At 38.8% G+C, this 12,847-nt stretch overlaps 1 protein-coding gene across 1 annotated transcript in view; it reads right to left on the bottom strand.

Annotated features, from left to right (window-relative positions):
• KNTC1 (kinetochore associated 1) overlaps window positions 1-12,847 on the bottom strand; it is a 352,480-nt gene that overhangs the window by 145,123 nt on the left and 194,510 nt on the right. The window contains exons 34-39 of the mRNA XM_077293161.1: window positions 12,247-12,530; window positions 7,541-7,713; window positions 6,671-6,768; window positions 3,203-3,347; window positions 3,002-3,058; window positions 1,932-2,095 (exon numbers count right to left, since the gene is read on the bottom strand). Coding sequence (XP_077149276.1) covers window positions 1,932-2,095; window positions 3,002-3,058; window positions 3,203-3,347; window positions 6,671-6,768; window positions 7,541-7,713; window positions 12,247-12,530 — 921 coding nt within the window. The remainder of the gene's footprint in view (window positions 1-1,931; window positions 2,096-3,001; window positions 3,059-3,202; window positions 3,348-6,670; window positions 6,769-7,540; window positions 7,714-12,246; window positions 12,531-12,847) is intronic.

Genomic DNA, 12,847 nt, shown 5'->3' with positions numbered 1-12,847 from the left:
AGTGCAGGATGAGTGGAATATTTTTTCATAATTTGTGAAAGGTATAAAATGTCCTATAAATGTCTGTTTTATTCCTGATCTAAGGATCTCTGCTTTTAGTTGTGATTAATCTGTGCTGCACTTTATGTACAGTTGAAACCAGAAGTTTACATACATTATATAAAAAGACACATATGCATGTTTTTCTCAATATCTGACATGTAATCAGAATAAACCTTTCCCGTTTAGGTCAATTAGGATTATCATAATTATTACTATTTGCCAAATGCCAGTTATAATGAGAGAGAAAATGTTTTAAGGCATCTTTATTACTTACTGCAAAGTCAAAAGTTTACATACATTTCATTAGTATTTGGTACCATTGCCTTTAAACTGAATGACTTGGGTCAAACTGTAGGGATATCTTTCCACAAGCTTCTCACAATAGTTAATCGGAATTTGGGCCCATTCCTCCTGACAAAACTGGTGTAACTGATCCAGGCTTGTAGGTCGCCTTGCTCGCACCTGTTTTTTCTGCTTTGCCCATAAATTTTCAATAGGATTCAGATCAAGGTTTTTTGATGGCCTCTCCAAAACAGTGATTCTTATCCTTAAGCCACTTTGTTACCATTTTAGCAGTATGCTTCGTCCATTTGGAAGATCCATTTCCTCCCAAGCTTTAAGTTCCTGGCTGATGTCTTGAGATGTTGCTTCAGTATTGCCACATAATTTTCTTTTCTCATGATGCCACCTATTTTGTGAAGTGCATCACTCCCTCCTATAGCAAAAGAACCCAACAACATGATGCTGCCGCCCCTGCATTTCATAGTTGGCATGGTGTTCTTAGGCTTTCAAGGGTGTCCCTTTTTCCACTAAACGTAACGATCGTCATTATGCCCAAAAAGTTCAATTTTAGTTCCATCAGACCACAGCACATGTCTCCAAAAATTAAGGTCTTTGATCCTGTGTGCATTTGCTTTTTTATGTTTCTTTTGGAGTAATGGCTTCTTCCTGGCAGAGTGGCCTTTCAGCCCATGTTGATATAGTACTCATTTCACTGTGGATATTGACACAATCTTACCAGATTCCACCATCATCTTCACAAGGTCTTTTGCCTTTGTCCTTGGGTTGATATGCACATGTTGGACCAAAGCAAATTCATCTCTGGGACACAGAACCTGTCTCCTTCCTGAGCGGTATGATGGCTGGACATTCCCATCTTGTTTGCATTTGAACATAATTGTTTGTACAGAAGAAAGCAGCACCTTCAGGTATCTTGAAATTGTACCCAAGGATGAGTCAGACTTGGGCAAGTCCACAATTGTCTTCCTGATATCTTGGCTGATTTCTTGAGACTTTCCCATGATGCTATACAGGTGTCTCTCTAACTCAGATGTTGCCAAAACACCTGTCAGAAGCTTTCAAACACATTACATCATTATATGGGCAGTCCAGAATCATTTAAAGGCATAGTAATATTAGTGTATGTAAACTATTGACTTTGCAGTAAGTAATACAAATTTCCTTAAAACATTCTCTCTCTCTCATTATTCTGGAATTTGGCAAATATTAATAATCATGGTAATCCTAATTGACCTAAAAAGGGAAAGGTTAATTCTGATTTCATATCAAATATTGAGAAAAACATGCATATGGGTCTTTTTATATAGTGTACGTAAACTTCTGGTTTCAACTGTACATGATCAGTAGTGAGGCAGTGCTGTGGAGTCAGCGTCGGAAGTCAGGGAAATTGAGGAGTCAGATTCAGAGATTTGAGTACACAACCCTGGTCACAACTATATTAAAAATCTAAAAAAAATTTTATGAAGCTTTGGAATAGATTTAGAAAAACTATGTTCAGATTCTTTGAATTGGAAACACTGCAGATCTGAAGAGATTTAAAAACTGGTGTAAATCGATGCCTCATGTTTTAAAGTCAAACATTGCTATACCTTGGCACTCAAATTATTATCCATATTATTTGAAACACCGTATTGCAGACAAGTCCCAAATGCACAAATTATTAGTTGCAACGTAAGTTCACATTGGCTGCACTCTTGCAAATTTTCCAGCAATGCAGTTATAGGTGTCTTAGCAGGTAACAAGGCATTTTCACCTGTTGAGTCATAAAAACAATTTGAGATAAATACTTTACAATTGCATTTCTTCCATAGAAAATGGTTTAAAATATTACAAAAGTTAAAGGATCTTTCAGCAATTCTTTCAGATTTGACAACAAGATAAAGGTTTCATGCAGTGATATTTCTGTCTAAATACACAAACGTGGCAGAACGCAGTGGAGTCTGTTGGATGCTTATGAGAACATTCATAGACTGGAATAATATTGTGATTTCAATTACAAAAAAAGTCATGACACATAAGAATACAGTTGAAACACCACAATATAAAGTCTTGTTCAATGTAAAGTCTAGTCCTTTTCATCAATGAAAAGGATATTTGCATATGTAAATTCCCAGAGGAGCATTGCATGGCCTATAAATCTTCTTGTGCAAACATGGCACTCTCCAAAAGGAGAAATTTTCCCCCTTAGAACCTCTGTCAGAAGTCTCTCACCTAGCCATCCTGCTTTGCACTTATGAGAGGCAAACGCACTGCAAAATGTCATGTGGCAAAGCTCGTTAAAGGGTTGATAACAACTTTTAGGATTGGTACCCTTCTAGAGGAAGCACTATAGTTTACGTCCTTATCCTCTGAATGGGATATTTGCAGAAGTCTTGTTCAGAGATGCTATTTTTTCTCAGTTTTTTTTTTGTTTAAAAATTTGTTCTGGAAGTCCTCAGCTGAGTAAAGTCTTACAAAAACCTTATATACACATTTAAATTTATAACATTTCCTATATGCAGCATATTTGTGACAAACTTTGTGCATTGGATTTTACCTCTTTACTGATGATTGAGAAGCAGACAAATTAAAATGCGTTTCATATACGCCTATCACCCCACGTTTCAGAACATGACATTACATCATATAATAAGTGGAAGTAAACAATTGTCACTATTACCATTAATGTAAGGACGGTTGGCCAAATTCACGCAATCCAAAGGATACAGCTTTCTACCTGCAATACAAATACAGGGAAGTGAATACTCTGAGCAAATATTAATTTGATCAAAATATATTTTCAAAAAGTAGCTTTCATTTTCAAAGAGTAAAAGCAGCAAAATATTGCATTAATATATCATTTACCAACTAATTTAATTACCATCTGTACTTGGAACAAAAGCAGTAGTTAAGTCATAGGCAACTGGCAGAACAATCAGTGGATCAAGGACAATTCCATCCTCACTAAAGAAATCCTCATAGGTCCACTCTTCATAGTGATCTCGTTCACCTCCAAAGCTGGCATTCTGTAAGTGAGACGCAAATTACAAATAATTTTAATTTTTACTGACTTACTTCCAAAATATATATTAGCTCATAAATGCAAACAAAAGTAATATTTTAGGGGTGATATTTAAAATAAATTCTGTTCAGGGATCACATTTGGGCTCAGAATAAACAATGTAAAGAAGTGTCTTACACCATAGATTGATTATAAGTATCATTTATTCTTGTAGAACACAAATCTACAGATAGGTATGATTAACTAGGAAACGATTCCTGCATTTCAAAGAACAATATGCTTTAAAAGCCACCGAGGATCAAACAGAAAGGGAGACTACTCTGACATGTTGGTCACCGGTGGCTCCTCCCCACTTGCGTCATGATTCCATCACTCACTGGGTCTTGGACACAGTGAGTGACAGCTCAGCCGTCAGTATTGTGAATGACCGTTTTGTTGCCAATGAGGCAGGGGTGTGCTGGGTTTCTTCCAGGTGTCTCCGTTCTGAGTGATTACCTGCTATTTAGCAGGTTGTCCGTGTCTGAATATTGCCAGTTGTAGCTTTAGCTTGGTAGTGTATGTGCTCTTTTTCCAGTGCTCTGTTTCTGATACATTGCTACCAGACCTTGGATCTTGCCTTTGACCATCTGTTTGCCTAGCCCCTTTGTCTTCATACATTACCTTTCTGGAATTCAGAACTTGGACAGTGACCTGACTAGCTCTCTTGGTATCTGACTCTGGACCTTTTTACTATCCTGTCTCATGGCTTGTCCCAGCATCACATTTGTGACTCAACGTCACAGCTTGCTCCCTTGGAGTGACAGGTCTCTCCCTGTGTGGGTATATTGAGACCTGGCACTCCAGGGCAATAGGAAGGGAGAAGCCACCAGGGACCGAGCCATGCAAGAGCCTAGTCGCAGAGGCAGACTTAAAGTGTATTTTTCTCTGAAACAACTCAGTATTTCAAAATCAAATATACCTGGCTTAAATTATGGGTGGGAGACGCAGCGGATATCCTGGCTCCTATGGTTCTTACCAGTTAAATATATGCACGAGCATTAATCTCAATATGCTATTAACCTAATATGTACTTCACTGCCAGTATGTGATCATTCATGGCAATGTGTTGTCTCAGAATTTGATTATTCATACATGGAATATTCTTACTGTCTGTGATATAGGCATTACCCTTCAATCTATATGTATTTAAGCACCTTGCTGTAGTGTGTTTACAGTGGGTACGGAAAGTATTCAGACCCCTTTAAATTTTTCACTTTGTTTCATTGCAGCCATTTGGTAAATTCAAAAAAGTTCATTTCTTCACATTAATGTACACTCTGCATCCCATCGTGACTGAAAAAAACAGAAATGTAGAATTTTTTGCAAATTTAATAAAAAAGAAGATGCAGTAGGGAGATGGGACAAAGTTCCACAAACTATCACAGCAGCCCTCCACCAGTCGGGCCTTTATGGCAGAGTGGCCTGACGGAAGCCTCTTTCATTGCAAGACATATGAAAGCCTGCATAGAGTTTGCTAAAAAACACATGAAGGACTCCCAGACTATGAGAAATAAAATTCTCTGGTTTGGTGAGACGAAGATAGACTTTTTTTGGTGATAATTCTAAGTGGTATGTGTGGAGAAAACCAGGCACTGCTCATCACCTGCCCAATACAATCCCAACAGTGAAATATGGTGGTGGCAGCATCATGCTATGGGGGTGTTTTTCAGCTGCAGGGACAGGATGACTGGTTGTCATTGAAGGAAACATGAATGCAGCCAAGTACAGAGATAACCTGGATGAAAACCTTTTCCAGAGTGCTCTGGATCTCAGACTTGGCCGAAGGTTCACCTTCCAACAAGATAATAACCCTAAGCACACAGCTAAAATAACAAAGGTGTGGCTTCAGAACAACAATGTGACCATTCTTGACTGGCCCAGCCAGAGCCCTGACCTAAACCCAAATGAGCATTTCTGGAGAGATCTGAAAATGGCTGTCCACCAACGTTCACCATCCAGCCTGACGGAACTGGAGAGGATCTGCAAGGAAGAATGGCAGAGGATCTCCAAATCCAGATGTGAAAAACTTGTTGCATCATTCCCAAGAAGACTCATGGCTGTACTAGCTCAAAAGGGTCTACTCAATACTGAGCAAAGGGTCTGAATACTTATGACCATGTGATATTTCAGTTTTTCTTTTTTAATAAATTTGCAAAAATTTCAACATTTCTATTTTTTTAAGTCCAGATGGGGTGCAGAGTGTACATTAATTAGAAAAAATAAACGTTTTTGAATTTACCAAATGGCTGCAATGAAATAAAAAGTGAAAAATTTAAAGAGGTCTGAATACTTTCCGTACCCACTGTAACTGCTTGCAATCCTGTGGCTACATATATATCTATGTGTTTTTGTGATGGAGGGCACTTGAATCTGATTTCTTCCATCTCTAGGCAAATAGTGATGTGATTAAGTACAACAGGATCGAACTCTATGAAACCATATAGTCTCTGTATTGTGATATTTATTTATGCATTTGTTTTCATGATTTACATGTCTTGCTCTGTCCCTTTTGTTGACACGAGGCATCTGGTTTTAATCTGTATGTGATTTATAAATAAAGAATTGTTTTTGTTCTATTTTCCGATATATACTTCTTGACCTTGGATTTTTCTGGGTTCTGGCTCTACGATGTAATAGGGAGTATGACCTTTCGTTGCTCGTCGATCAGGCAGCATGTATCTGCTGCAAGGAACACTTTATGACCTATGTCTTGATTATACAAGGTACATCAGATAAAAGTAAAATGTTATTTTTTGTGCAACCTACCTGTATATTAAACAATATACATGCTGCGGTTTTACAGCGCACTTCTACCATTGAAAAAATGCAGCATTTAACAGTACCAGTAAAGTGAATGAAATTTATGAATCTCATGCACTTGCTGCTTATATTTTCCATGCAGATTTGAACCAAATCATTTTTTCAAATCTGCAGGGTGTCAATTTTTCAGCATTTCGAAGTGTTTTTTTACCCATTCAAATGAACGAGGAAAAAAAAGCAAGTAAAAAGTGCATCAAAAAAGCATGCAAAAAATGTATTTTTTTTTATTTTTACCAACACTGAGTATTTGCAGCAGATTTTTTCTGCAGCAAAAAACAATGTATGCACAGTTTATAGGATGGATTTTTGGTTTCTACTGTAAAGACAACATTATCCACTGTTGCATTTGTACAATTAGCTGAACCAAAAAGATTTTTGTCACATCTTCGGTCACAGTAAAACAAAAGAAAAGCAAAACAAGTAAAACAGGGTAAAAAAAAAAGTATACAAAAAGATTGAATACTTTACTTTAGCTATAAAACCGTAGTCTTCAATTTCACATTGCCTGTAAAGTTCCATGGCTATCTGGGTATATTTACATAGTTCCAAAGCATCGAGTAAGAGATCTGTAGAGAATGTCACAATTTCCTAATTAGTTTACAAAATGAATTATGGTAAGTGACAGCAGTAATAAAAGAGGTTTACCAGGACTTTTCATGGCCTATTTCTAAGAAATGCCATCAATAGCAAATAGGTTGGAACTCAGATTCCTTTTCTAGTCTCACTCCAATCCCCACAGATCCTCTGACTGACGAGCGCCATATCCCTTTCATTATTTATAATGGGTGAGGGCACCAGGAGTCAGTTTTGGATCAAGATCAGACCAATATAACAGTCCCGCAAAAATGCATTTAGGCTGAAAACGCACATGCAGTTCTTGATGAAGGCTTTGCCTTTTATTTGTTTAATAAACCAAATACAAAGTGTATCCTGCAGGAGCAAAAAAAAGTGCTTCCATTATAATTTTACATCCTTTTTCATTCACTCAAGGTTTTGGCTCAAAAAATTTGCAAGTATAATTCCAGCTGCAAATTTTGAATAAACCTTTTGTGACAATAGACCTGCTTCTACAAAAACAAAATCCTAAAAAATGAACTCTCAACCCAGTAACTTCAGTTTCTCTGCACATAAAGTTCTCAGACAGTAAAATACTAAATGCTAAAATACTAAGGTTATAGCAGCAATGATACCTTAATGAGAATTAACATACGGTATTTGTTTTATTTTGTCAAATTACTGTAAAAAATGGACCAGTGTAAACGTATTTTAAATTTAGTGCAGATATAAAAAAAATAGAACTCATGTCTGTATCTTTATTGAATGTTATTCGGTTCTTACCTGGACTGCATATAGAAGATGCCTTGCAGGCAAATTGATATGCAACAGATGGAAGATTCATTCCTGGAGGAAGTACCATTGGAGTATTTGCTTCCAACATTTGGCAAAGTTTTTGAGAAACCAGATAGAGTAATTGTGCTGTCTGAGCATTGCGGTGATGTTCATATAAATCACTGAATAAAAAATGGAATGGTAAGACACAATGTACTATGATTGCATTCCTTCACATTTAAATTAGACCTTTTCAAATTAATAGCTCCCCATTTAAAGGGGCTATCCGGTACTTTAATAATGATATCCTATTGCAGGGGTCTCAAACTGCATTCCTTGAGGGCCTCAGACCATGTGTGTTTTTAAGATTTCTTTTGCATTGCACAAGGTGCTGGAATCATTCTGTGCAGGTGATTAAATTATCACTAGTGATGAGCGAATACAGTCGTTGCTCGGGTTTTCCCAAGCATGCTCGGGTGTCCTCCAAGTATTTTTTAGTGCTTGGAGATTTAATTTTCATCCCCGTAGCAAAATGATTTACATGTGTTAGCCAGCCTGAGTACATGTGGGGGTTGCCTGCTTACTAGGGAATCCCCACATGTATTCAAGCTGTCTAACAGATGTAAATCATTCAGCTGCCATAAATACTCGGAGACCACCCGAGCGTGCTCGGGAAAACCTGAGCAACGAGCATATTCGCCCATCACTAATTATCACCTGGGAAATACAAGGAAATCCTGAAAACATGACCTGTTTGCGGCCTTTGAGGAATACAGTTTGACACCTCTGGCCTATTGTAAGGAAAAGTAATCAATTCCAGATAAGTGGAGGTACAACACCCTAAACCTAGTGGCAGTGACAGGTGGATGTGATTAGTTGTGAAATGGAGACGTGCTGGGAAGAAACACAGGTGACCGGCACAGCTTCAATATTCCGGGAATTCAACATGGTGCCGACTCAAGGGACACGGTTGCCACATCACATGAAGAAATGAGTAAATGTCCAAATCTACTAAGCGAAGTATGGATTGGCACTCACCGTTCCATCAAATGTCCTTTATTAGGCTTCACATACAAAAAGAGGCAGGAGAGCTTCTGGTGGAGACGTATTGGACGACGGACGTTTTGCACTGGTATGCGAGTAGACCCGTAGAAGTGCATACCAGCGTGAAACCATTAGATGGAATGGTGAGTGCCAATCCTTTCTTCGCTTAGTAGATTTGTGAAATGGAGAAGTACAGCTCCGTAAACTATATGGTGTCCACTGTGAAGGACTGCAGATCCACCATATACATATACAGTTGACAGAGCTGTGTTGAGCAGATCTGAAACTAAACACTTTCGGCTGCACAGAGAGCAGCTGATCATTGGGAGAGCCAGATGTCACGCCCCCACCAATGTGATATCGATTACCTATCCTAAGAATAGGTCATCAATATTAAAAGTAATAAACAACCCCTTTATTAAAAAAAAAAAAAGCTTCCAAAATACACCTGTGACAAAGGGCTTTAACCCCTTAATGACCGGGCCAAATTTTTCAAATCTGACTAGTGTCACTTTGTGTGGTAATAACTCTAGAATGCTTCAACAGATCTCATTGATTTTGAGACGGTTTATTCGTGACACATTGTAGTTTGTGTTAATGGCACATTTATGTAGATATTTTATGCTTTTTAAAAAAAAAAAAAAAAAAAAAAAAAAAGAATATCAGAAATTTATCAAACAATTCTAAAAATTAGCAATTTTTAAACTTTGAATGATTATCCCTTTAATCCACATAAATAGTCATCAAATAACATTTACCTCATGTCTGCTTTATATCAGCACCATTTTTAAACGATCCTTTAATTTTGTTGGGATGTTAGAATGTTTAAAATTGTAGCAGTAATTTTTATTTTTTTTTCAAGGAAATTTACAAAATTTACTTTTTTTAGGGACCTATTCAGTTTTGAAGTGTCTTTGACAGACCTATATGTCGTAAAATCCCCAAAAGTGAGACCATTTTAAAAACAGCACCCCTCAACGTATTAAAAACTGCTGTCAGGTAGTTTAGTAACCAGTCTGGTGAATTTCAGTAATTACCGGTAATTCAAAGTGGCATGACAGGAAGGAAAAATGTGATTTTTACCACTTAAAATAAATGTCGCTAACTTCTGAACAGGTCACCATAGCCGGCAGTGTCTAAGACTGTTATTTGGCTGTGATTTGCCTTGGCGACTATAAGGACCACACAATCATGATCTCAGGGTGCCGATGAGGTTAGGCTACGTTCACATTAGCGGCGGGCGCCGCAGCGGCGCCGCATGCGTCATGCGCCCCTATATTTAACATGGGGGCGCATGGACATGCGTCGCACTTGCGTTTTGCGCCGCATGCGTCGCTGCGGCGCCCGCGTCCGGGCGCAGAGGACGCAGCAAGTTGCATTTTTGCTGCGTCCAAATTCAATTAAAAAAAGGACGCATGCGGCGCAAAACGCAGCGTTGTGCATGCGTTTTGCTGCGTTTTTGTTTGCGTTGTGCGCTGCGGCGCCGACGCTGCGGCGCACAACGCAAATGTGAACGTAGCCTTAAAGAGGGAGCCCCCACACTCTGTTAACCATTTACATGCCATAGTCCCTATTGACAGCAGCATTTAACGGGTTAAAAAGCCATGGTTGATGCCAAAGTCAGTCAAGGCTGATACAGCAGGGTGTCAGCTATAGTGTACAGCTGACAGCTGCTGCATTTTCACCAGTCAGGGATGCTATTGTCCGATATGTGAGGTCAGTAAAAAAGACGTATGGGTGGTCACTAAAGGGCTAAAGTATCCCATAATAAAAAAAAACATGTACTGTTTGGTATTACTTAGATGCCAGCTACTGTTGGATGAAATATTCTGTACCTTTTCCAGATTGCAGCAAAGCATAATGGCCAGAAGCCAAAAGGACACTGTTATGGCTGACCCAGTCAGATTGCGGAAACCCAAGGAACATGATTAGAATAAGCAAATGCTAAGCGGAGGACACTGACATGATGTAAACACCACTTTACTTGGAAAGATTCATTAGATAATATTGAAATAAATCCACTGTGATTTAAAATGTACAGCATGATTTTATTCTAAATACCCTTCTCAAAGCCTAAAGCTTCACTCTGGTCCAGGAACCAAGTAAAAGTATGTGACGGGGCATGCAGAGCAATATTACCTATGTCTGTGCTTTGTCACCAAGGCACCATTTTAGAGTCTCTCGCCCCCAACATGACATCGTGCTTCTCAGAGTAGTGAATGCACAGAATGCACTAAAAGACTAAGTCACTACCCATGGGCTGGGCAAAAACAAGGGTTCTGTCTCGACTTTCCTTGCATACTATGCATTGCCTACTCTGTGCGTCCATTTTAGAGGGACAGAAAGAGAAAAGGGAATATTAAAACAGCTGAATGCAAAAAATGATAATCTTTTACAGCCCAATACATCTTAAAGATGTATGTATTTTTTCTTCAGCCAACTAGGAGTGCACCACAGCACTTCTCTGGGGAGCAGACATTTTTTGATTGGCCAGAATTCGAGGAGAAAAACCAACAGCTACAGAGAAGTTCTGCGGTATATGTCCAGTTGGTTAAAGGAAAATTGATACCTTTATTACTGGCGAAGGTGGTGGTGGGGGGCATAATTTTGTAACAGAGAGGCACAGAAGAAAAAGACAGACTGTTCCAGAATAAGGGGAGCAGCCCTACCTTGAGGAGGTACTCAGGATGAATAAAGAAAATCCAATGAAAGGTCCTCTGTAAGTGTTGTTCCTGGACCACAGCATTTCTTTTAATTATATTTGTTGCCCATACCCCTGCCCCCTAAATATTAAATAGTCAGACTGAAACATCAAATCAATAAGGCTCCACCCATATGTATTATATTCATATGCTGAAAGCAGACAATGTAGGCAAAGAGACCCCGATTTCAACAACGTATACTTCGTTTACTGGGTGCAGTAGTTGTGATACAGAGCTCTTAGAAGTAGCATGTAACAAAGCTCAAAAGCTGCTCCAGCCTACATCTCTAAAAAAGGAGGGGACCTTTGACGGTTTAACAGGCACCTGAGACTTAAGGTACCTTCACACTAAACGACTTTGCAACGATAACCATAGCGATCCGTGACGTTGCAGCGTCCTGGATAGCGATATCGTTGTGTTTGACACGCAGCAGCGATCAGGATCCTGCTGTGATATCGCTGGTCGTTGCTGAAAGTCCAGAACTTTATTTGGTCGTCAGATCGGCGTGTATCGTCGTGTTTGACAGCAAAAGCAACGATGCCAGCAATGTTTTACAATGGTAACCAGGGTAAATATCGGCTTAGTAACCCGATGTTTACCCTGGTTACCATTGTAAATGTAAAAAAAAAACAGTACATACTCACCTTCTGATGTCCGTCAGGTCCCTGGCCGTCTGCTTCCCGCACTGACTGTGAGCGCCAGCCGGCCGTAAAGCACAGCACAGCGGTGACGTCACCGCTGTACTCTGCTTTTACTTTACGGCCGGCCGGCGCTCACATATATACACATATACTCATATATACTCATATATATACACATACACATACACACACGTAACAAAAAAAAGAATTAAAATGAATGTAATCATTCATAGTAAAGCGTAACAGCAATAAAAATGTTCACAGTAACTAAACAAATATGGAAAACTGATAAAAGTGAATAGAAATTTTGTACAGTGTAAAATCCTACCTGCATATCTGGAGAGCTTTCTCAACCTTCCCAGCCGCCAGTGCCCTCATTGCCAGTTCTGCCCCAAGCTCTTGCTCTGTGACTTGTAAAAGTAAAGCAAGTCTATAAAGTCTGGACTCTGTTGAAGGCACTTTGGATTGTGCATCAAGACCTGAATTTTGCTCAGGTGCCTTTTCTGATTTCGACCTTGTAGTTTCATGAGCAATAATGTGCTCTTCTCTGAGCTGTGACACCAAAGATTGGTTTTCATATTCCTCAAGTGAAAGGAATATATCAAAATCTTCCTATAAAAAAAAACCTCCTATATTACCTAAAATTAAATACGGTACATTAATATGGATACATATTAGCCATACAACTTCATACGATAAACTGTACCCCTACGTCACCAATGCGCTTCAAGCAAATACCAGTATGAAGCTTTATTCTGTAGAAGTCAATATGCCAGTTACCGATCTTTTGTGTGACTTCAGCATCTAACACTTGGCCAGAAGTAGAATTTTCATGAACCTATCTTAATCAGACAGGAAACCAATGACATAGTAACTAGTAATGTATTAGGTACACAAAAACATGTTTCCAAATGAGAAAAAACAAAATG

This window comes from Ranitomeya variabilis, chromosome 1 (assembly GCF_051348905.1).
Source record: "Ranitomeya variabilis isolate aRanVar5 chromosome 1, aRanVar5.hap1, whole genome shotgun sequence".
NCBI lineage: Eukaryota > Metazoa > Chordata > Amphibia > Anura > Dendrobatidae > Ranitomeya > Ranitomeya variabilis.
This window is presented reverse-complemented; position numbering and strand designations above follow the sequence as displayed.